We start from the raw sequence: 21,507 nt of genomic DNA, 5'->3' as shown, positions 1-21,507 counted from the left end.
ATATTGGAGGCAGTTCCTCCCTTTGTCGAAATTAAACTTTTACAGTTGTTGCAAATGACCACATTTGCGTCTTTTCTAGTGAAATATAACAACGCTTTAGATCGCTTCTGCCTCGATGACATGTTTGCTGCGTAACCAAAACAACGCAGCGCGTGTGTGATGTCATGATGTTGACACATTTTCAACGAGCGGAACCGATAAGCGGAATCGTTAAGCAGATACTCTAACGGTTCCAAGGAATCGATTCACCGGGCACCGGTTCTAAAAAAGAACCGGTTCTCGGTTCCCATCTCTATATGTGAGCATGGTTTTCCGGGAGAAAATTTGTTACATAACAGAAATTCATGTTCAAAATATTTTTTTCTGAAACCTATACGAACCCTGTCGGAGTGTATAGAGCACAGAAATATTACGTCCAACTCGTTTTTTGACAAGTAGACCACTTTAAGCATAAGACACCTGCAGGTTTAACTGTGTAAAAAATGCAAGAAATAGCATTTTATCCCCTGTAAAGGGTTCAAATGCCACTGCTAAAATGAATATAATCATTGCTCAAAATCTAAAAACACTAAAGTTACATATGCATTTGGCAGACGCTTTTATCCAAAGCGACTTACATTGCATTATCCTATACATTTATACTTGGGTATATGCAATCCCCTGGGATCGAACCCACAACCTTGCGTAAACGCAATGCTCTTACCATTGAGCTACAGGACAGCTTAATTAATTAAAACCCCAATCCTCCTTCCACGGGTAAACAAACCCGTACATTATCAATCTTGCAGCAAGTCCATTATATTCGATACCCCGGTTAAGAAATAAGCAAAACTAACAGACAAGTAGGCAAAGTAATTGGACTTTCTTCCCATTATATGACAATGGAATCATAATTTGTTGTAGTCTATATTGTTAGTGTTTTGTTGTTGATGGGCATTTTTACATTTACATTTATCAGATGCTGCGGACAGACCATAGACTGGACAACGTGACGCAGCTTCCTTCCATTGTAATGAATTGAGTATAAAACGTCTGACAATGGGCGCTGACATGTGACGCAAAAACGTCATGGAGTCTCAGTCTGCGCGGTAGTGAGCCAAGAGTGAAGCGTGGTATCAAGATCAAATATTTGAAGTTTATTGCATTTTATAGTTTGGCTCCTGTCCTTTTTGTTTACATGGAGAGGGCAGAGTTTATGACCTGTATTGCAACCAGCCACTAGGGGACGACCAAAGAGCCCGCATCTTCACTTTTGTGTGAGGCACCCCTGGGACAGACTTACAGTATAAAGAAAACAACTGTGATTCATCCTGAAAGGCCAATAATATTATAAATGCTACATTATACTGTCAAAAAAATTGTTAGAGTTTGACAGTCACGGATCGCTGTCAATCACGGCCCCTGCATCAGCGCCCTCATCATACTACACATGTTCCCGCTCACCTGATTATTGATGACATTCGCCTGCACCTCATTAGTTGAATATCTGTTGCCTGTATTCGGTGTCTGGTCTAGTTGTATGTTGAGGACGTCTTCTAGTTGAACCCATAATTCCAAGTATTTATCGTATACAGAAATGGTGTTCTGTAGTAGCTTTTGTCCTAAATGAGGTCCAAACTAGGAAGTGTGTTTTTTTTTTTAATCCTTTTTAACAAATAGATGTGTCTCTGTCAAGATGAGACGTTTTTTTCCTCATCCCCCTAAAATTCTACATACGGCGTGCCCCAGGGGTCTGTTCTACATTTACATTTACATTTAGTCATTTAGCAGACGCTTTTATCCAAAGCGACTTACAAGTGGGGTAGATAATGGAAGCAATTAGGACAGCATAAGTACAACAAAAGCATAAGTGCAATCAAAAAGAAGACTAGTCTCATATAGCCTAACACAGTATACGGAACCATTCATTCATAATTTTTTTTTTTTTTTTTTTTTTTTAGAGTAGAGTAGAGAAGAAAAGAGTCAGAACAGATCAGTCAGATGTTGGCGGAAGAGATGTGTTTTCAGGGGTTTCTTAAAGATGGCTACAGAATCTGCAGATCTTGTAGCAGTGGGCAGATCATTCCACATAGGTGGAACAGATCCGGAGAAGGTGCGCGAGAGAGATTTTTTACCTTTATGGGATGGCACCACAAGACGTCGTTCGTTTGCAGAGCGTAGGGATCTGGCGGGTACATATGTCTGCATTAGCGATTTAAGATAAGGTGGTGCCGAACCAGTAGTGGTCTTGTAGGCCAGGAGCAGAGTCTTGAATTTGATGTGAGCGACTACGGGAAGCCAATGTAGCTTAATGAGTAGAGGAGTGATGGGTGCTCTCTTTGGTTCATTAAAGATAACTCTTGCCGCAGCATTCTGGATCATCTGTAGAGGTTTGGTTGTGCAAGCTGGAAGTCCTCCCAGTAGTGCATTGCAGTAGTCCAGTCTGGCCAGGACAAGAGCCTGGACAAGGATTTGTGTAGCATGCTCTGATAGGAAGGGTCTAATTGTCCTGATATTGTAGAGGATGAATCTACAGGACCGGGCAGTGCTGGCAACTTGATCCGTGAAGTTGAGCTAATCATCGATCACCACTCCCAGGTTTCTTGCTTTTCTGGAAGGTGTGATGGTTGATGAGCCCAGTTGAATGGAAAGGTTGTGATGAGTCTTTGTGTCAGCCGGGATTACAAGCAGTTCTGTTTTTGGAAGGTTCAACAGGTGATGGGCGTTCATCCAGAGCGAGATGTCGGCTAGGCAAGCTGAGATGCGTGCAGAGACAGTCGGATAGTCAGGGCGAAAAGACATGTAGAGTTGTGTATCATCCGCATAGCAGTGATAGGAAAAGCCATGTTTCCTAATGACAGAGCCAAGGGATGTCATGTATACAGAGAATAGCAACGGACCAAGCACTGAGCCCTGAGGCACACCTGTGTCGAGATGATGGGACTCCGACACCTCACCTCTCCAAGATACTCTAAAGGACCTACCCGAGAGGTAAGACCTGAACCATTGTAGCACCGTTCCAGAGACCCCCATCGCCTTGAGGGTGGACAGGAGGATGTGATGGTTAACGGTGTCAAAGGCGGCAGATAGAACCCAGACTGGTTGCTGTCCAGGAGGTTGTTCTGGGTGAGGAAAGATGCGAGCTGGTTACAAACAACACGTTCTAGAGTTTTAGCAGCGAAGGGGAGTAGGGATACTGGTCTATAGTTTTCTAACAGTGCAGGATTAAGAGTAGGATTCTTTAGTAGTGGGGTAATACGGGCCTCTGTGAAGAATGTAGGAAATGTGCCAGTGGTGAGAGAAGAGTTGATAATGTGAGTCAGAGAGGGAACAACCGATGGAGAGATGGCCTGGAGGAGATGGGTGGGGATGGGATCTAGAGAGCAGGTAGTCGAGTGTTTGGAAGAAATTACCTTGAAACTTCCTCTTCAGATAGGAGAGAGAACGAGGGGAACAAGCATGTGTCAGGGGATTGACTGTGGTCACGAAGGGGGTGGCGCAGAGAATTGATTGCTGATGGTGCTTGTTTTCTTTACAAAGAACAATGCGAAATCGTCAGCTGTTAAGTCTGATGGAGGTGAGGGGGAAGGCGGGCAGAGGAGAGCAGAAAAGGTTTTAAACAGAGTACGAGGGTCAGGAGAGTTGTTGATTTTAGTGTGGTAGTATTGGGTTTTCGCAGAGGAGACATCCGCAGAGAAGGAAGAGAGAATAGACTGGTAGAGAGAGAAGTCAGTGGGTTCTTTTGATTTGCGCCACTTTCTCTCAGCAGACCTGAGAGATGTACGATGCTCACGGAGAACATCAGATAACCAGGGGGCAGAAGGAGATGCATGAGATGGTCTAGATCTAATAGGGCATAAGATGTCTAAGCAGGAGGTTAGTGTGGAGCAAAGGGTGTCGGTGGCAGTGTTAGCATCAAGGAGAGAGAACTGTTTAGTGGGTGGGAGAGTAGCAGAGACTGCAGAGGATAAGCGGGAGGGAGAGAGTGATCGTAGGTTGCGTCGGAATGTGACCAGTGGGGAGGCATGTGTAGTATTTGGAGAAGTTAAGTCGAGATCAAGAGTGATGAGGAAATGATCCGACGTGTACAGTGGGGTTACCTGGGAGTGATGGGTGACGCAATAGCATGTGTAGGTGAGATCAAGTTGATTACCAGATTTATGGGTTGCTGAAGTGGGGACTCGCTTGAGGTCAAACGATGCAGTCAGGTTGTTGAAGTCAGCAGCCTGTGGTTTTTCCAGGTGGATGTTGAAGTCACCAAGTACCACCAGAGGAGTACCATCCTCGGGGAATGATGACAGAAGTGTGTCCAATTCCTCCAAGAAGAGTCCAAGGTGCCCTGGGGGACGATATATAACTACAACATGCGTTTTAACAGGGTAGATGACAGTGACAGCATGAAACTCAAAGGCGGTGTTGTTGCATGAGGGTGCAAGCTGTTTGAATTTCCAGTCATTAGGAATAAGTAGACCAGTTCCTCCGCCCCTCCCTGATATGCGTGGGCTGTGGGAGAAAGTGCAATTATTGGAGAGTGCAGCCGGTGTGGCAGTGTCCTCGGGTTTGATCCAGGTTTCAGTAAGTGCTAAAAGAGAAAGACCAGAATGTTTGGCAATAGCTGTGATGAAATCTGCCTTGTTTACAGCGGATTGGCAGTTCCATAAACCAATAGGAAAGGTAATAGAGGTAGTGCTGGATGCTGAAAGGGTACGCAGGTTGTTAGCATTAGCCATGCGTGGCCTTCTGCGAGTAACCGTTTGTGTACGAGATGTAATGACAGTGTGGATTTGGAAACACATAGTAAAAAGGAAGGAATGTACAAGACAAATAAAGATAATAGATAAGTGCAATAGTCGAAGTGCAAACAGTAATACTCAAGTGCCTTGTCGGTGTCGTTGCTCGGTGGAGTCGCACAGGTAGAGTCGATGGTCTTTACTCTCTTCGGTCTTCACGCGATGAGGGCTGTACGCGACCGCTGCACGCGGTGGATAGTCTTATATCCCCGTTTTAGTCTAGCACTTGAATTCAGCAGGACACGCCTTCCAAAATCTCCCAATAACACGCCAATTAAACGCAACTGTTAACACGTGACTCAGCATGACTCACCGGACGCACACAATGGGAATGAAACTGCGCTAGATTCACTAAGACACACTCACAATAATCAATTAAACTTACGACTTTCAGATGATTCTCAAACTGCAACAAACTGCTTCTCTCTAGCTTCTGTTCTTTTCTCCCTTTAACTTCTCCCTCTGGGTTCCATTTTCAGGAAACATAATATCTCATTTCACTGTTATGCTGACGACATGCAGAATTATATGCCTCTGTCTATGGAAAAAGGGGGTTATCTTCACAATCTGACTGCTTGTCTTGAGGAGGTAAAAGCTTGGTTTGCCTAGAACATACTTTTTTTGAACTCTGACTAAACCGAGGTTATTGTTTTCGACCCCAGAAAACTAGACCAAAACATGATATCAACCTTGGTCACTTAAATCAATGTAACTCTCCCCAAGTACGGAACCTACAGTCGGTATGCTGTTAGACAACTCTCTTAAATTTGATGGGCAAGTTAGCGAGGTCGTTGGTTTAAGCTTTTTCTATCTCCCAAAGCGCTGCTTGGAAACAGCTATCGATGCTTTCATTGCATCGCGCCTGGGTTATTGCAATTCAATATATTACTAGACTATATTCACAAAACACGTAGCAAAAAAACAAACAAGGACACGGCATGAGACGGCATATACAAGAGATCAAATGCAGACAAGTTACAGCTTACAATGAACAAGGTATAACGTACAATGAATAAGCACAGGACAAAGAACACAAGGATGTTTTAAAGGGGAACAAACACAGGATAATTAACAAGGGGCAGGTGTGGGTAATGAAACACTAATTGGAAGGCTAACGAGACAAAAGGGCGGGAAACACAGACGAGACTCGGAGAGAGAGTGAGAGGATCTCTATGGACCAACCTTTCTCTCCACAAAGAATCTTAGACTATTTCATGGCTCCGCCCCAAGACCAAGAATAAACAAGACAAGGTGGCGGCACCATGACAAGGGACGGTCTAAATCAACTGTCAAGTATTGTGCTATTGGGATGTTTTATTCTGATAATCAGTGGGTTCCAAGTTTTTCAGATGTGTTTTTGTCATGGCATTTAGGTGATCACCTCTATAGGAGAGCTGGTGGAGATGTGTTCAGCTCAGATCCAGTCTGGCTGGAGGCCACTGTTCAGTGCACTCAGAACTGTGCACGGAAACAAGACAGACATGAAGGATTACCTGACTGGAGAATATTCAATGGGTCTGTGCGTTTGATTTTCAAACCTACAACAGACATGAAAAGCTCTAGATTGTTACAGTACCATTACAATTGCATTTCTATTGTGACGTTGCAATATTAAACCATGACATTTGTCAATCACATTTCCTTTCCTTTATAGTTTTACATCATCTGTTTAGTTTATATAAATTAATGATGTGTAAATTGATACTTTACCTTGGTAAAATGTGAGAAATCTGTTCTCTGAAATCTGAGACAATAATATACTCTCATGTTCATCGTGTTTTTTATAAATGCAGGGAAGTCACAGGCACCCGTGTTTGATGTCTTTGAAGCCTTCATCAACACTGACAACATTCAGGTGTTTGCCAACGCAGCTACTGACTACATCATGTGCCTTATGAAGTTTGTGAAAGGTTTAGGTGAACTCCGCTCTTTCATACTAAATAAATAATTTTCATTTTTGCAATTTTATTCTGTAGTGCTGTCCACAACGTGCTTTGTTAAAAAACACAGAAAAAATTAAACTTAACTGAAAACATTTAAACATTTTTTTTTGCAGGAGAAGTGGACTATAAGGAGATTGGGGATTGTGTTCATGTCAGTGGATACAGCTCTACTGATCTGTGCCTGCCTGCCCTGGACTATTTGAAAAAATGTTCAGAGGTATGCAGCTAACATCCATAAAGTAATTTCACTCATGTACAGTTATTCTTTGTGACAGTGTTTATTATTTACATTGATTGGACTTCAGACCAAGGCAGGGTTCGATCATTCAGTTGACATTTTCTTATAAGGTTTCATTACACTTTAAAAATATTACGTTTTCTCAACTTTCTTTCCTATTAAATTTAAAGATTTTTATAGTAAAGGGAAGCTGTGAAAACTTTAGTAACGCAATTTTTCACTTTGTTGGGTTTATATACTTGTACTGATTTATTTAGACATTTGGGATCTATCATTTATTTAAAATTAAATTAGTAGAACAATTTTTATTCATGACGTTTTGTAGTCGCAATTCCGTAAATACACACAAGGCGATGACGTATATGTGCTAAAGTCTGAGATTGTAGCAGAAGTTTGTCATCGCCCCATGTATATATACCAGATTGGATTCAGTGTTCAGCTGATGTCTAGGCAACTGGTTGATGTTCCACATTAAAAGAATATCATGTAGTTTGCTATTCATTTATTAACAGTACACTTTATCTCACTTTTGTCTAGCTCTTTGCCAAAATCTACAAGATGCCTTCTAAGCCTGTGTTCTTGGGTGCAAGACTGGCCAGTCTGCCCATGAGAGCCCAGGAGCGCTCTGTGAGCAGCGAGGATGGCATGGACAGTGTTTTAGCTGAGCACGTAGATGACACGGGTGACTATTTTAAACCTCCTCCTCACATTTATTTGGGCCTTATTCTAAATTACACTCCTTCATCCGATTCTCAGTGTCGCTTAGAGTCTCGCGCCGGCCGTTACACGCGGATCTCACGGTCACAAACTCGTCAGTCTTGGTCACTGCCAGAGTTTCTATGACTAGTAACACTCAGAAAGCATTATTTTATCTAGTCCCCTTAGACTATAAAAACTTAATTAAAGTAATGATTATTTCTAACCAGAGGTCATGACCACTCCATAGAGATAAATAGACCAATCTTACTTCCTCTGATGGTAGCTTTGTATAATCATGCCAGAGTTTCCTATGTACACTTAGTTAGAATAATATTTCAATAACCAGAGGTTTGAGACTTACCTTATTTAGATTGGTTAGACAACATATGTGCTGTTCTAAACGGAAACATTAGCCCCTACGGTCTAAGTACACTTAAACTAATGCCAAGTAGTTAGCCGGAGCTCTAAGATCTCAGCTGGCGTGCCCCAATGCTCCACCTAATACAGGATTTTAGTCCGTCACTAACCTGAACGTAGATTTGCGGTAACAAAGGATATAACGTGATCTACTAAAGTTCATAAACTCAGAATAATGTGGAACAATTCAAACATGACAATTTATTAGTCAGGTAAATGTATCTTGCCAATTACAATTCAATTCAGAGAGTACGAAAACAAAACATCAAATCCTCAAAGATTAGTCTACGAGTCTAAGATGCATACCTGACAATAGAAAAAGATGCGATCGGAAAAAAACATAGTGCTGTGTGTCTGAAGGCTCACACACAGCACCGTGGGGTTCATCATAGTAAGAATTCCCCAGAACATTTTGCCAGCTTCCCTTAAATACCCAGACCAAAATACCCTTCCTCCACACAACAACAATTTACATTGTAAAGGACTCTGTCCTGGATCTGATCAGGCCACAAATGGGCATTTGCATGAAGACACAACCTCAACAGTGAGCAGAATATCTTAAAGCCTCAAACCTATGTTATGATCTGCTCTACTGCTGTGGATATGAGACCATTGTACCAATCGCACTGAGACATTTCAAATGATACCAAATATGCATATGAAGATTCTTTGTTCTTATAAGATATGGTATTTGTCAAATCCAGTTCATGGGTGAGCTTTGAATTGCTCTTAGTTCAGTTGGAGAGAGAGGAGAGGGGGGGAAGAGAACAGATGTAAAGGTGTGAGTTGGTAATCATCATCATTCATTGTTATAAGCTGTCTGAGATGGAGATGCAAACTCTGCGGGGAGTTCATTGTATTGGATGAAGTTCTGTGTTTCCCGGGATATGGTGCCCTTTTTGTGCGGACACCTTGGCACCAGCCTTACACGCCTGAACACACCTCTTTCTAGACCAGCACTCCAGTGGCACCTGGGTGGCAAAACACCCTGCAAAATGGCTGAGGAGAATAGGAGAAACAAAAAAACGGGACTTAAACACACAATAATTTGCTGAAATTACAAGCAGATGGACTCTACGGCAATTACGGCTTCACTACGACAAAGGAATCAGGTGTTCCTGAATACTGAGATGTTGCACGGAATTGTGATTCCTGATATTGTAAGTAGTCATTTTTCAGCGTGCTCACGTAGTAAAGATACATTCATAATAATGGGGTGCACAGCATACATTTGCTTATTACAAACAGAGGGACGCGCAGCAGCACACAAACATGCCAAATATAAAAATAAATGTAAAATGTAATAAATGTACATTAATGACGTCATCGACTAGTCGACATCAACGCGACTTTTATCACATAATAGTCGACTTTATATGTAGGGGTTAAATGACCTTCGATTTTTCCCAGAAACTTTTTTTGTCATACTGGTTGGAAGTCTATTAACATCCTGATAGCAATCAATAAGTTAAGCGAAACATTGGTATTTTTATAAATATATATCTTCTGTGAAAGACATAGGGTCAAAAAACGTTGGACCAATTATTGCCCTCGATCCGAGGTCAATGATATGTCATATGTACATTTTCAGTCAGCATATTTTGCATCCCTGCAAAACATACACGCAGACATCATACGTCATCAGTGCGCTCATGTGCGATGTGCAGGCAGCGGGATAATGGCAGACGGAGAGCAGGTACCTGGAGATGTTCGTTATTGTTGTAATGTAATTCACTTTGTACTGTTATGTTTTCTCACCGGTGAATGTGACATGACTTCACTGGAACCGATCCAACAGCTTCAGGTCTGTGTGCGTGCTCACGTGTTTTGGAGGAGGCGTGGCTTTGGATGGAGATTCGCGAGAGGGAGGGTTTGTATGATTGCACTGCTAGCAGGTAAACGTTAGCATTTTCCATCTGCTCGGCCCTTAAGGTTAAGGCTTAAAATCTTGCTTGTCCTGTAGATGGTCTACTCGTGCACCTTAACCTTGCTCAACCAAGCAGATGGGTTTCCTCTCTGGAGAAGCGTCCGGTCTTTGCTCTTGCAAATTCTACCGTGTAAATAGCAAATCCGCCATGGCGCAAATGCAACTGGCTCTTAAAGGGAATGGGAGATGAGACTCTGTTTGGTTTACTGCACGTTTTGGCCAAAACACAACATGATTCACTAAGAGAATTGGGACAACCTGTTAAGACCATGCGCCCGGGTGCGCCGACTGTTTTCCTGTCGTTAAATTAGCAAAAGTGGGTTTCGGACATCTGCACCTGCTCTTTAGCACTTTAGACCATGCGTTAAGATTGTTATAATAGGGCACTTAATGTTAAGACTAGTGAACTGGTACACCGGTTTGAATGACGCACACAGTTGGAATGGCAGACCAGTAGGGGTGATTAAGTCAGTGCGTCGCAGTTACAAAGTCATGCGGGTCTGCTCTGTACAGCGCGGGCAGAGCCGATTAAAAACTCAGGCACACGACTCTTCTCTAAAAGTACTTTACTGTGCAACTATAAAGTCAGACTTGTCTTCTCTATACTTACGCAAGCTTAAAAAGTAAGTCGCATCTGCTCTATACAGCGCAATCTTGCAGCATCCTTATATTTGTTTATAAGGTGATTTGCAGCCCGCAGCAAAGAGCAACGAGAGTCACATGATGACAGTGAAACAGATCTTCTTCAAGATCTGGCCTTTCAGAAATTCAGTTGAATAGCCCTGCCTTAGGGTATCTTGAGGGGTCAAGCCCAGAGGCGGAGACCCCTATTGAAATCATTAGTTTTCTTATAAGGGGTCAAGCTACAAGGTGGTGTAGACACCTATTGTATCCGTTCCCTTTCTTATTGTTAGGGGTCAAGCCCTGCAGTGACATAGACACTTATTGAATCTGTTAGTGTATGTATTATTCTGCTCCTTCTTCTACCAATGAAGTCTATGGCAGCCCAAAGAACTGCCTTGGGAAAGTTGTGAAATTTGGCACACATAGAGGATAGTCTGACCTGTTGCCATGGCAAATATTGTCTAGACAAAACTCCATAGTGCTACCAACAGTCCAAATTCCTATACACATTTTTGCCTATAACTTTTGAACCGTACATCCTAGAAACAAAATATAAAATAATTATATTATATATATTTTTTTAATACCCGAGGTAGTTCGGATAAGCGGTAGAAAATGGAATGGAATGGAATATTTTTTTAATAATTGATGCATTAAATATTAATACATTGATAAATACTTGACATTTAGGTAACACTTTATTTTACGGTGCCCTTGTTACACAAGTTACATGTATTTACTATAAATTTTGCATTATTACATGTTCTTACTATAGGGTTAGGGTAAGGATTAGTGTTAGTTAAATGTAGTTAATTTTCATTACTCAGTACTTAAATGTATAATTACACTATAACAAGGCCACTGTAAAATTAAGTGTAACCCAAATTTACATTTAGTCATTTAGCAGATGCTTTTATCCAAAGAGACAAATGAGGTATACAACAGAAGCACACAATGCCAACCAGGCATAAGTGCAATAAAACTGCTCTCAGTAAGTCTATCACAGCATACAAAGCTAAGAACCCTTTCTTTAATGTAGGGATTCAACGATAAACATTATTATTTAAAAAATATTCTCCACCAAATTTGTAAGATTTATCATGACTTTTGATCACAATAATAACTAAAATGTTCTCCACCACCCTCTGTAAGGGAAACACATATCAGGGATTGTGATCAATTATAATTATCTGGAACAAATTCATGATTTGGGGAATTCACTTTACAAACAGGTACAAGAATCAGTATGATAAGGGACTCTGGAATATGAGCATGAACTACCAACAACTTCACATGTGATTTAAAACAGGGCTTTATTAACCTAGACTAGACACATACTAATCTAACATATATATACACACACACACACACACATACAGTTTAGCATTGGAAGAAGGTTGAAGTTGAAGCAGAGAGAAGAACAGAGCATGGATTTATAGCAGTATTTGATATTCAGCAGATCAACAGCCTGAACATTAACTATCAGTTTCTTGTAAAGTAAATAAAAAGGATAAATGATGCACTATGCATCCATTAAAGGGGTCATATGGCACGAATAAGTTTTTTGTGTCTTCAGTGTGTTATAAGTTGCCCATGCATTTATTAGACACGTATAATTGCAAAAATGTAAGTGTCAGAAAAAAAGATGCATTCTATCTAAAAGCGTATACTATCCCAGACCTGCCTGAAACACCTTTTATAACTGCACCCCCACAAATCTACGTCCGTTCTTGGTATGATTTGACTAAGTCCGCCCAAATGTATATGCAAATAAGGTGAGTGTACTGGTCAGTACAATTGCTTTGGAACCTGATGTTCCAAATATGTTAAGAAGCATTACATTTCCGTCGCTCGCTTGTAGTATTCCACCAATCACTAGGCACTGGTTAACTGGTTATTAACCAATCATAGCACAACTCGCTCTTCAGAGCAATGAGCTTTGTAAAAAATCTGTGCGTTTCAGAGTGGCGGGGTAAAGAGGAGATACAAACATGCACGGTATGTGGAAAATACAGCGCTTTTTAACCATAAATCGTGTATACACATTGCATTACATTTAAAACAAACAATAATATTTGTTTTAGTCTTATTAAAGGGTTCATTAGACACGGCTAAGTATGATACTTTCTTTCTTTTGATAGGAAAGACATGAAAGTGTACTGATGCAGTTTGTTGAGGCTCAAGTTGATCTTGGCTGGAAGCGATCAGAGAGAACCGGTTGATGTCTTCTTCTAGTCCATCCTTAAAGGGGACATTTCATGAAAATGACTTTTTCCATGTTTAAATGCTAAAATCTGGTCTCTTGTGCACCTGTTAACTCAGAAGATGTGAAAAAAGACAAATCATTAACTTTTTTTATGTGAGCCTATCTCTGCATGCCTTTGAGAAAACGAGCACTTCCGAAAAGGCGCTCTTATTGACATAAGTAGGCGTTCTTATTATAATATTTCTGCCCCTTGTTCTGAATGTGTCCACCCATCGCGCCGCCGCCATTGTTGTTTTCACATGTGTGAACTTCCAATACCATGGCAAAAGTAGCAAAGATTACGAACTGTTGTGTTGATTTCAGCAGTTTGAGTGCAGCTATGACACGTCAGAGGGAATCTGGCCCTCCCGGTTGATCGTTGTTTCTCCCGAGGTTTTTTTCTCCATTAATCAATCATTGGAGTTTGGGTTCCTCGCCACAGCAGGGCAGTGTTGGCCTGCTCACCAGGAGACTGCATTCATTCATTTATTTATTTAATTAGAAATTAGATATTATTTATTAGAATGATCTTACTCGTTGTGTAAATACCATGCACTGTGCTGTGTTTTAACTTTTCTGTTTTTCCTGTTTACCCCTGTAAAGCTGCTTTGAAACATTACACATTGTGAAAAGCGCTATATAGATAAACTTGAATTGAATTTAATTGTTGTTGGCTGCACAAAACAATGTACCCCGACGGTGGATCCAAAGAACTAGTGCTACTTCCAGGCCTGTTTCTCCTACCCCTGCTGCCTCTACCTCTAGCAACAGCTCTCCTATGGACACTACGAACACGTTCACCCCTGCCATCACCATCCCTGTTGGGCAAAGGGTTGAAATGATCACTTGTTTGTGGTTTGTAAACACTTGCACGGCAGCACCATTGCACCGCAAATATGTACCGGGAGACACACGATGATTAGACAACCGATCGAAACAAACTATGACAAGGTATTTTTTTTACAGGGTTGACACATATTCAAATTATCCGTACAAACTGTGTAAGACAGAGCATATACAGTATGGACATAAATTGCCATGAAAATAGTAATATAATCTGAGTTGCAATATACACTCCTGGGTATTGTTTAAGGGTATGGCTTCTGATTTCAAGAATTTTCTTTTTTAAACTGAGAAGTCACCAAAACTAGAAATCAAGTCAACTAGAATAGGAATAGGTTGTGGAGAATCTAAGAAAATTAATATAATCATCCGCGTAAATTTAGATTTTGTGGTTATGTGTGGCAAAGTTCCGCAATAGAGGGATCCTCTCTAATGGCCACTGCAAGTGGCTCAATAGCCACACCAAATAGGAGCGGTGACATTGGCCATCCTTGCCTGGTACCACGCGACAATGTAAATTTGAGGGATATAAGGGAGAGGGAGAGAAAATTGCATTTTCACCTATTTAATAAAACTGTCTCCTAGTTTGAATTTGTCAGCTGAAAGTTTTCTCCGCTTCTAATGAAATAATTAGGTCCAGAGAAGACTTGTTGCATCAAAGAGTGCAGAACAGTACTCTACTCTCAGCAAGTACATCAGTTGTTGTTGTTGGATGTGTTCCTGGTCTGTTGATCTAACTAATGCAGCCTAAACCCTCACAGGATTTATATTATGGAAGTGTAGTGTATGGAAGATTAAAAAGATGTGTCTTTAGTCTAGATTTAAACTGACAGAGTGTATCTGCCTCCCGGACAATGAAGGGAAGACTATTCCAAAATTTAGGCGCTAGATAGGAAAAGGATCTACCACCTGCACTTGATTTTGATATTCGAGGTATTACCAACTGACAGGATGTCTGAGCGCGTAATGCACGTGGATGACTCTAATACAATAGAAGTTCGCTGAAATACTGCGGAGCTAAACCATGTAGGGCTTTATAGGTGATAAGCAAGATCTTAAGTTAATGCGATGCTTTATAGGTAACCAGTGCAAGGTTGACAGAACCAGGCTAATATGCTCATACTTTTTTGTACGTGTAAGAATTCGAGCTGCCGCGTTTTGGACCAGTTAGAGTTTTTGTAATAAGCCTGCAGGGTTTATCTAGTCTTGATGTCATGAATGCATGCATTAACTTATCTGCATCTGGGAGTGACAGCATATAACGTAGTTGAGATGATATCTTAAAATGGAAAACTGCAATTTTACATGTGTTGGCGACATGGGTTTCAAATGACAGATTATTATCGAATAGAACGCCAAGGTTCTTAGCTGACGATAAGGGTTTTATGGAGCATCCATCAATAGTTAAGCAGTATTCTTGCTTGTAACACTTCTGTTTTGTCCGAGTTCAGTAATAAGAAATTGTTACTCATCCAGTTTTTTATATTGACTCTGCATTCCATTATTCAATGGAGCTGCTGTGTTTCATGAGGCTTTGAGGAAATATAAAGTTGAGTATCATGAGCATAACAGTGAAAGCTAATTCCGTGTAGCTTTATTATATCTCCTAGAGGTAGCATATATAATACGTAAAGCAGAGCCCCTAGGACTGAGCACTGTGGTACACCGTTCTGGACTTGCATTTTGCGTGACACCTCATTGTTTATTTCTACAAAATCAAAACGGTCGGATAAATAACACTTAAACCATTTCAATGATATTCTGTTAATGTCAACGTTATTTTCGAGTCTATGTAGTAGTGTGCTGTGGTCAATGGTGTCAAATGCAGCACTAAGGTCTAGCAACACCGATAACGAATTACAACCTCGGTCAGACGCAAAAGCAGAACTCTGATCAAACATTATTAAAGAATGTGGTACTGAATCTGTACTGAGACATTCTCTTAATCCAGACTTGTATTCGTCCTTCGGAGGAAGGAGCATAATTGAGTTGAGACTACTTTTTTCAGAACTTTAGATATGAAAGGTAGATTTGTTATAGGCCTGTAATTCCCTAGTTCTCTAGGGGTCGAGTTGGGGTGTTTTGACAAGGGGCCTTATAACAGCCACCTTATATGCTTTAAGCACATGTCCTAATGTCAGAGATGAGTTAATAATACTAAGAAGAGGATCTATAATTTAAGGGAGCATAGGTATTGTGTCTTGCTTGCATGTTGTTGATTTAGATGATCTAATGATGTTAGACAGTTCATCGTGATCTACGGTAGAACATAATTGCAATTTCTACCAAAGGCACTGTAGTTACTTTTTTGTTCAGGGGTTTTACCTCTGGTTGCATTATTTTTTCTCTAACATCTTGGATTTTACTTGTGAAGTAGTTCATAAATTCATCACTGTTATGCTGATATCCAGAATCTAAAGTCGCTAACAACTTATTTTTTGTAAATGTAGCCACTGTTTTAAATCGAAACCTAGGGTTGTGCTGGTTTTCTTCTATTAGCGATGAAAAGTAGGCGGATCTGGACGTTTTTATGGCATTCCTGTATTTTCGAGTACTATCCTTCCATGCTGTACGAAATGCTTCTAATTTAGTTTTCTTAAGGTTGCGCTCCATTTTCCGAGTCGCTTTCTTTAGAGCCTGGGTGTGTTCATTATACCACGTTGTTGGGCTGCCTATTTTAATCTTCTTTAAATCTAGAGTAGCATCTGTGTCTAGTGTATCCTGAGAAGCTGTAATGTCAAGATCTTCAGCATAATTTTTCATGCTAGAGATTTGAGACAATTAAGGCAGATTATAGAGAAACGCATCTTTGGTAGTTGAAGTAATTGTTCTACCATATTTTTAACAAGGAGTTTGAAATGCAGCCGTAGGGCAGTGAACCAAACATAATATCAGATAATGATTCAAAATGTACATGAGACGTGAGACGGCAAGCAAACAGTTGGTTAAACCATTCTGTCTGCTCTCTGACCTGGGCCCTAGAGAGTCAAGTTTTAGCATTATTAAGTCTTTTGCCATATTTCTAGACAGGAGGGAAGACCCATCCCAGGAGGGATGGAGATAATCTCGTTTCAACAGGTCAGGTCTGCCCTCAAAACTCTTCCAGTTATTTATAAAAACTATATTATTCTGCAGGCACCACTTAGACAACCAGCCATTGTCTGTGATTGTTAGTGATGATAATCTGCTTTAAATCTCATCACAGCGATTAGCAGTGAGGGGGCCAGAGAATATTACAGTGTCTGACATCCTGCTTGCGAGCTCACACATCTCTTTAATAATATCTTTGGTGATCTCCGATTGACTGAGTCTAACATCATTTGCGCCAACGTGAATAACAATCTTATTGAATTTACGATTAGCCTTAGCCAGCACATTTAAATTTGACTTGATGTCAGGCGCTCTGGCTCCCGGTAAACATTTGACTATGGTGGCTGGTGCTTCTATGTAAACGTACCGAACAATAGAATCACCGATAACTAGGGAACTTTCAGCAGGTTTCTCAGTCGGTGCGTCACTGAGCGGGTCAAACCGGTTCGAGACCGTAATTGGAACGGTTGAGTGATGTTTTGTCCTGCGACTATGCCGTCTCATAGTCACGAAGTTTCCCAGCTTCGGGGGATTTTCCACCGGAACTGAGCTGTGTGCGCTAACGTTGCTCACATCCAAAGTGTTTACTACTGTCCTTACACTCTTACTATCCTCAAATAAAGTTTGGATGCAAGTTTGTTTTATTCGCCGGCAGTCGGCCGTGAGGGGCTGCCGGCTGTCTTTGTAGTTTGTTATTATTTTGAATAAAACTTTATTTAAATGTCTGCGGTTCCCGCCTCCTTCATTCCTTTTATTGAACCATTCCACATATACATTTTGTTCAGGAAATGTTGTGGAATAAAAGTAAAAGGCTGCAGAAATATAAAGACTCAAGTAAAGAACAGATACTTCCGAAAATTTATTGTACTTAAGTATTTTTACTTTGTAATATTACAACCACACTGCCTACTTATCACTGTCTAACAACACTGTTATTTCTTTTGCTTGTTTCAGAAAAGAATGACCGGAAGTTAAGTTTGGGCCTCAAAATCGGGCTTGCATTGTAACGTTTGTTTATGTTTTTTCTTTGAAACTGTCTACATATTGTGTATGTGCAGGTCTGATACAAGTGTGGATTCTTCTGCTGGAGCAGCTGACAGCAGCTGTGTCGAATTGTCCCCGTCAGCATCAGCCTCCTACCCTCCAGCTATTGTTTGAACTTCTGCGTGAGGTCACCAAGATACCAGGTCAGATGCCATATTAACACATGACACTTGACTGTTCTAGATACAAGAACAAACACAAAATGCTCTGAGGTGTTAAGAGCTGTGACTATGAGGCTACTACAGACACTCGTACAGTGTATTGTCATGATCCCATTTCTTTAGCCCATGAAATTTAAACTTACTTAACCATTTAAATAAAGATTTGTGTTTTGCAGGGCCTGGCTTTGCCATCTTCTCTGTCAATCAGCTCCTCCTCCCTGTGATGTCGCTATGGTTACAGCGAAGTCACGGTGACCACTCGTACTGGGACATCGCCGCGGCGAATTTCAAGCATGCCATTGGACTGTCCTGTGAGCTGGTGGTGGAACATATTCACAGCTTCATCCTTTCAGGTGAAGCTCACTCTGGCTTCATTCACACTCAGTGCTAGGATTACAGGCATGAGTCTTGAAATGTTGTGTTCACACAGCAGCTTACGGTCATAGCACACATATTGGCTGTATGAACAGGCAACTGAACTCGAGCTGGCTGCAAAATTACCTGTGTGGTGGACCATTTCTTGGGAGATTTGGACATACGTATACTAATTTGGCGTCCGAATACGCTCACTTACAGTACGTAGTCAACCAGAATGCTCTCAACCTCTGTGTTGAGTGCCGCTGTTGGGGAAGGCGGCAGTTAAAAAACATTTACATGTGAAACTAGTTCGGAAATTTCCACCAGGAGGCGCAAAGGGAGGGTTAACGCCTTTAGTACTTAACCACATGTACTTTGACACAGTGAAATTCAATGGAATAATATCATTATTACATGACAGGAGGCAATACATTTATCAGAGTTAATCACGTCTATAATATAAAAAACCGATATAGGCGGAGAATTTAACCAAATTCAGGTTCACATTAAAGTAATCATTAAATCATTAGAACAAAACTCATTAGAACATACGTGTTATGATCACAGAGGTTCATATAAGGATTTTTTTTTCTGACAGACTAAAGCAACTGCATATGCCTGATAGTTATAAGAACACACTATTATAATTAAAAAAAAACATGCACTGTCTTTTCTGTCCTTATACGAGCAAACTGTTGTACGGTTGATTGTTTTTAAAATGTTCCATAACCACTGTTTAATACTTCCCTATTTGCAGGAAAGCTTTATAATAAATATATCTTAATTTAAGTATAATCTCATTTCCACCACAGCGCAAACGCAATGAAGTTCAACATTACATTTTATAACAACATTAAACAGTCTTCATTTAACATATCCCCAAGTAAAACAGTACACTTTTTGAACGCGCAACAGCGGGCAGAACTTTTTATGTTATATTCGTTTTTAAAGTTTACGATTGTTTTTTATTTTAAGATCATTTACCAAGATTACCATGAGTCAGTGAAAACCATTAAATTGATTATGCAGGAGTGGGCTGTTTGCACCAACTATTACAATATGCCTAAAAAGATCACTGCGTGTTAGCATGTCCGTCTTCTAAACCAGTGAGGACCGATTGGCAGTTCGAGGCTTGCTTGGAGTGGGCATAAATCCTCTGAGAAGCAGTTAAATCAGATATAAATGATACAAAGCGACAACAGTAGGCACAATATCATTGTTTTTATAATTATAAATAAACGCGGACTGGAGAAAGTAAACTGCAGTAGGGCGAATATGTAACATAAATCATGATTAATGACCTACAACAGAGGGCGTGTGAAGACGTGAACGGAAAACATAATATTTGCCAATATAGGTAGTTTAAAAAACGTTTCATCGTTATTAAATAAAAGTGTGACAAAATAGTTTATTGACCTGTGTTTAAATGACATGCATTGAAATGTTTTTATTCTCTTCGTGTCAGTAGGCTACAGGCTTTTAAAAACAGATTCCTCTTGACAGTTGACGGGGGATGGGAACTGAGGGAAGTGTGAATGTCTCGCTTTCTGAAAGAGCAGAGCTTAGAATTAATGTCTTAACTGCAGGGTGACAAATAAACGTTAGATGCCGTAACACCGATAAGAAACTTGACTCCAAACAAAAACGAAACATCTTTGCCAGAATATGCTTTTTATAATCGTAATGCTCCTTATTTACGTAACGTATTCAACTATTTTATTATTACATGTTACATATTAAAACACTTTAATGACCTCTAGTTTTAATGACAAACAACGAAATGTTTTAATATCTTATTTATCAATACAGCACTTTATAATAATTAAGTAATTAAGGTAAAAAACCCTGTTTACATTTCAATCTATTTTTAAATATGCAACTTCTCAATAGACACCACTTTTGAGTTTACGCTGAAGTGTTATATGGTGATCTCTTCCCACAGTAGGAGGTGGGGGTTGATGGAGGTTGTGTGAGCAGTATTTCTGCTCACACAAAAGGCCGAGCAAATACAAACATTAAAGCTGTGCATGCAACCCAGCATTAAATGAAAACACTCCTTAAATATTAAAAATGATTCAAACCGAATAAAGCATTGATTGAATGCATAGAACAAATTTAAAATGTAAACCGTTGTTAAATTGAATTATGTATTTATGACTATTATTAAATATAATTATGAGTGCCTGTAGGGGGGCACGGTGGCTTAGTGGTTAGCACGTTCGCCTCACACCTCCAGGGTTGGGGGTTCGTTTCCCGCTTCCGACTTGTGTGTGTGGAGTTTGCATGTTCTCCCCGTGCCTCGGGGGTTTCCTCCGGGTACTCCGGTTTCCTCCCCTGGTCCAAAAAGACATGCATGGTAGGTTGATTGGCATCTCTGGAAAAATTGTCCGTAGGGTGTGAGTGCGTGAGTGAATGAGTGAGTGTGTGTGCCCTGCGATGGGTTGGCACTCCATCCAGGGTGTATCCTGCCTTGAAGCCCGATGACTCCTGAGATAGGCGCAGGCTCCCCGTGACCCGAGGTAGTTCGGATAAGCGGTAGAAAATGGATGGATGGATGGATGAGTGCCTGTTGATTTAAGTTCTTGTAACTTTGATATTGAAGACAGCGCTTGTCTATTAGGCCTAAACGTCTTTACTCTTGCCCGTCTGCTGACTGAGATAAAGAGTTTGACGCGTTGAGTTGCCCTTAGTGAAGATCTGTAAATAGACTGCGGTAAACAAGAGTCAACACACATTAAAGAAGTACCGTCACGGAGACCATCACAGCGGACGGCTCATTCGGTTGAGGACCTACTGTACCTACTATGTAGTAGAAGAACACAGTACTTGAACAGAGTAGTATGTCAAAATCGTCAGTAGTCCTAAAAGAGAAGGCGAGAAATTCCCGGATAGCTTACTGGTTATGCCCAGATTTAGAAGTACTCAGCCCACTGGACAGAATACTACACACAGCCCGCAAAACAGCCAACTTTCCCTGTACAATTAATCATGTTGTAAATTATTGTGAAGCTAATGTAACATTAACATTGACCTTTGCGTTGTTCTTAAATTTACTGTGTTTTATATTTTGCATGTTTTTAATTCATAGAATTTAATTTCAGCAGTTTATTTACATTTGTGTTTTATATGTACATTTGCCCTTCACAATAT

General features: G+C 40.5%; 1 protein-coding gene across 3 annotated transcripts in view; it reads left to right on the top strand.

Annotated features, from left to right (window-relative positions):
• arfgef3 (ARFGEF family member 3) overlaps positions 1-21,507 on the top strand; it is a 141,492-nt gene that overhangs the window by 51,647 nt on the left and 68,338 nt on the right. For 2 of the 3 annotated variants that reach the window (XM_056760656.1, XM_056760655.1), the window contains exons 23-28: positions 6,143-6,284; positions 6,563-6,685; positions 6,826-6,929; positions 7,488-7,632; positions 17,854-17,982; positions 18,177-18,353. In XM_056760656.1, the coding sequence (XP_056616634.1) occupies positions 6,143-6,284; positions 6,563-6,685; positions 6,826-6,929; positions 7,488-7,632; positions 17,854-17,982; positions 18,177-18,353 (820 nt within the window). The remainder of the gene's footprint in view (positions 1-6,142; positions 6,285-6,562; positions 6,686-6,825; positions 6,930-7,487; positions 7,633-17,853; positions 17,983-18,176; positions 18,354-21,507) is intronic. The other variant, XM_056760657.1, reaches the window with a different exon arrangement.

This window comes from Triplophysa dalaica, chromosome 11 (genome assembly GCF_015846415.1).
Source record: "Triplophysa dalaica isolate WHDGS20190420 chromosome 11, ASM1584641v1, whole genome shotgun sequence".
NCBI lineage: Eukaryota > Metazoa > Chordata > Actinopteri > Cypriniformes > Nemacheilidae > Triplophysa > Triplophysa dalaica.
The sequence above is the reverse complement of the archived record's forward strand: the minus strand, read 5'-3'. Positions and strand labels throughout refer to the sequence as shown.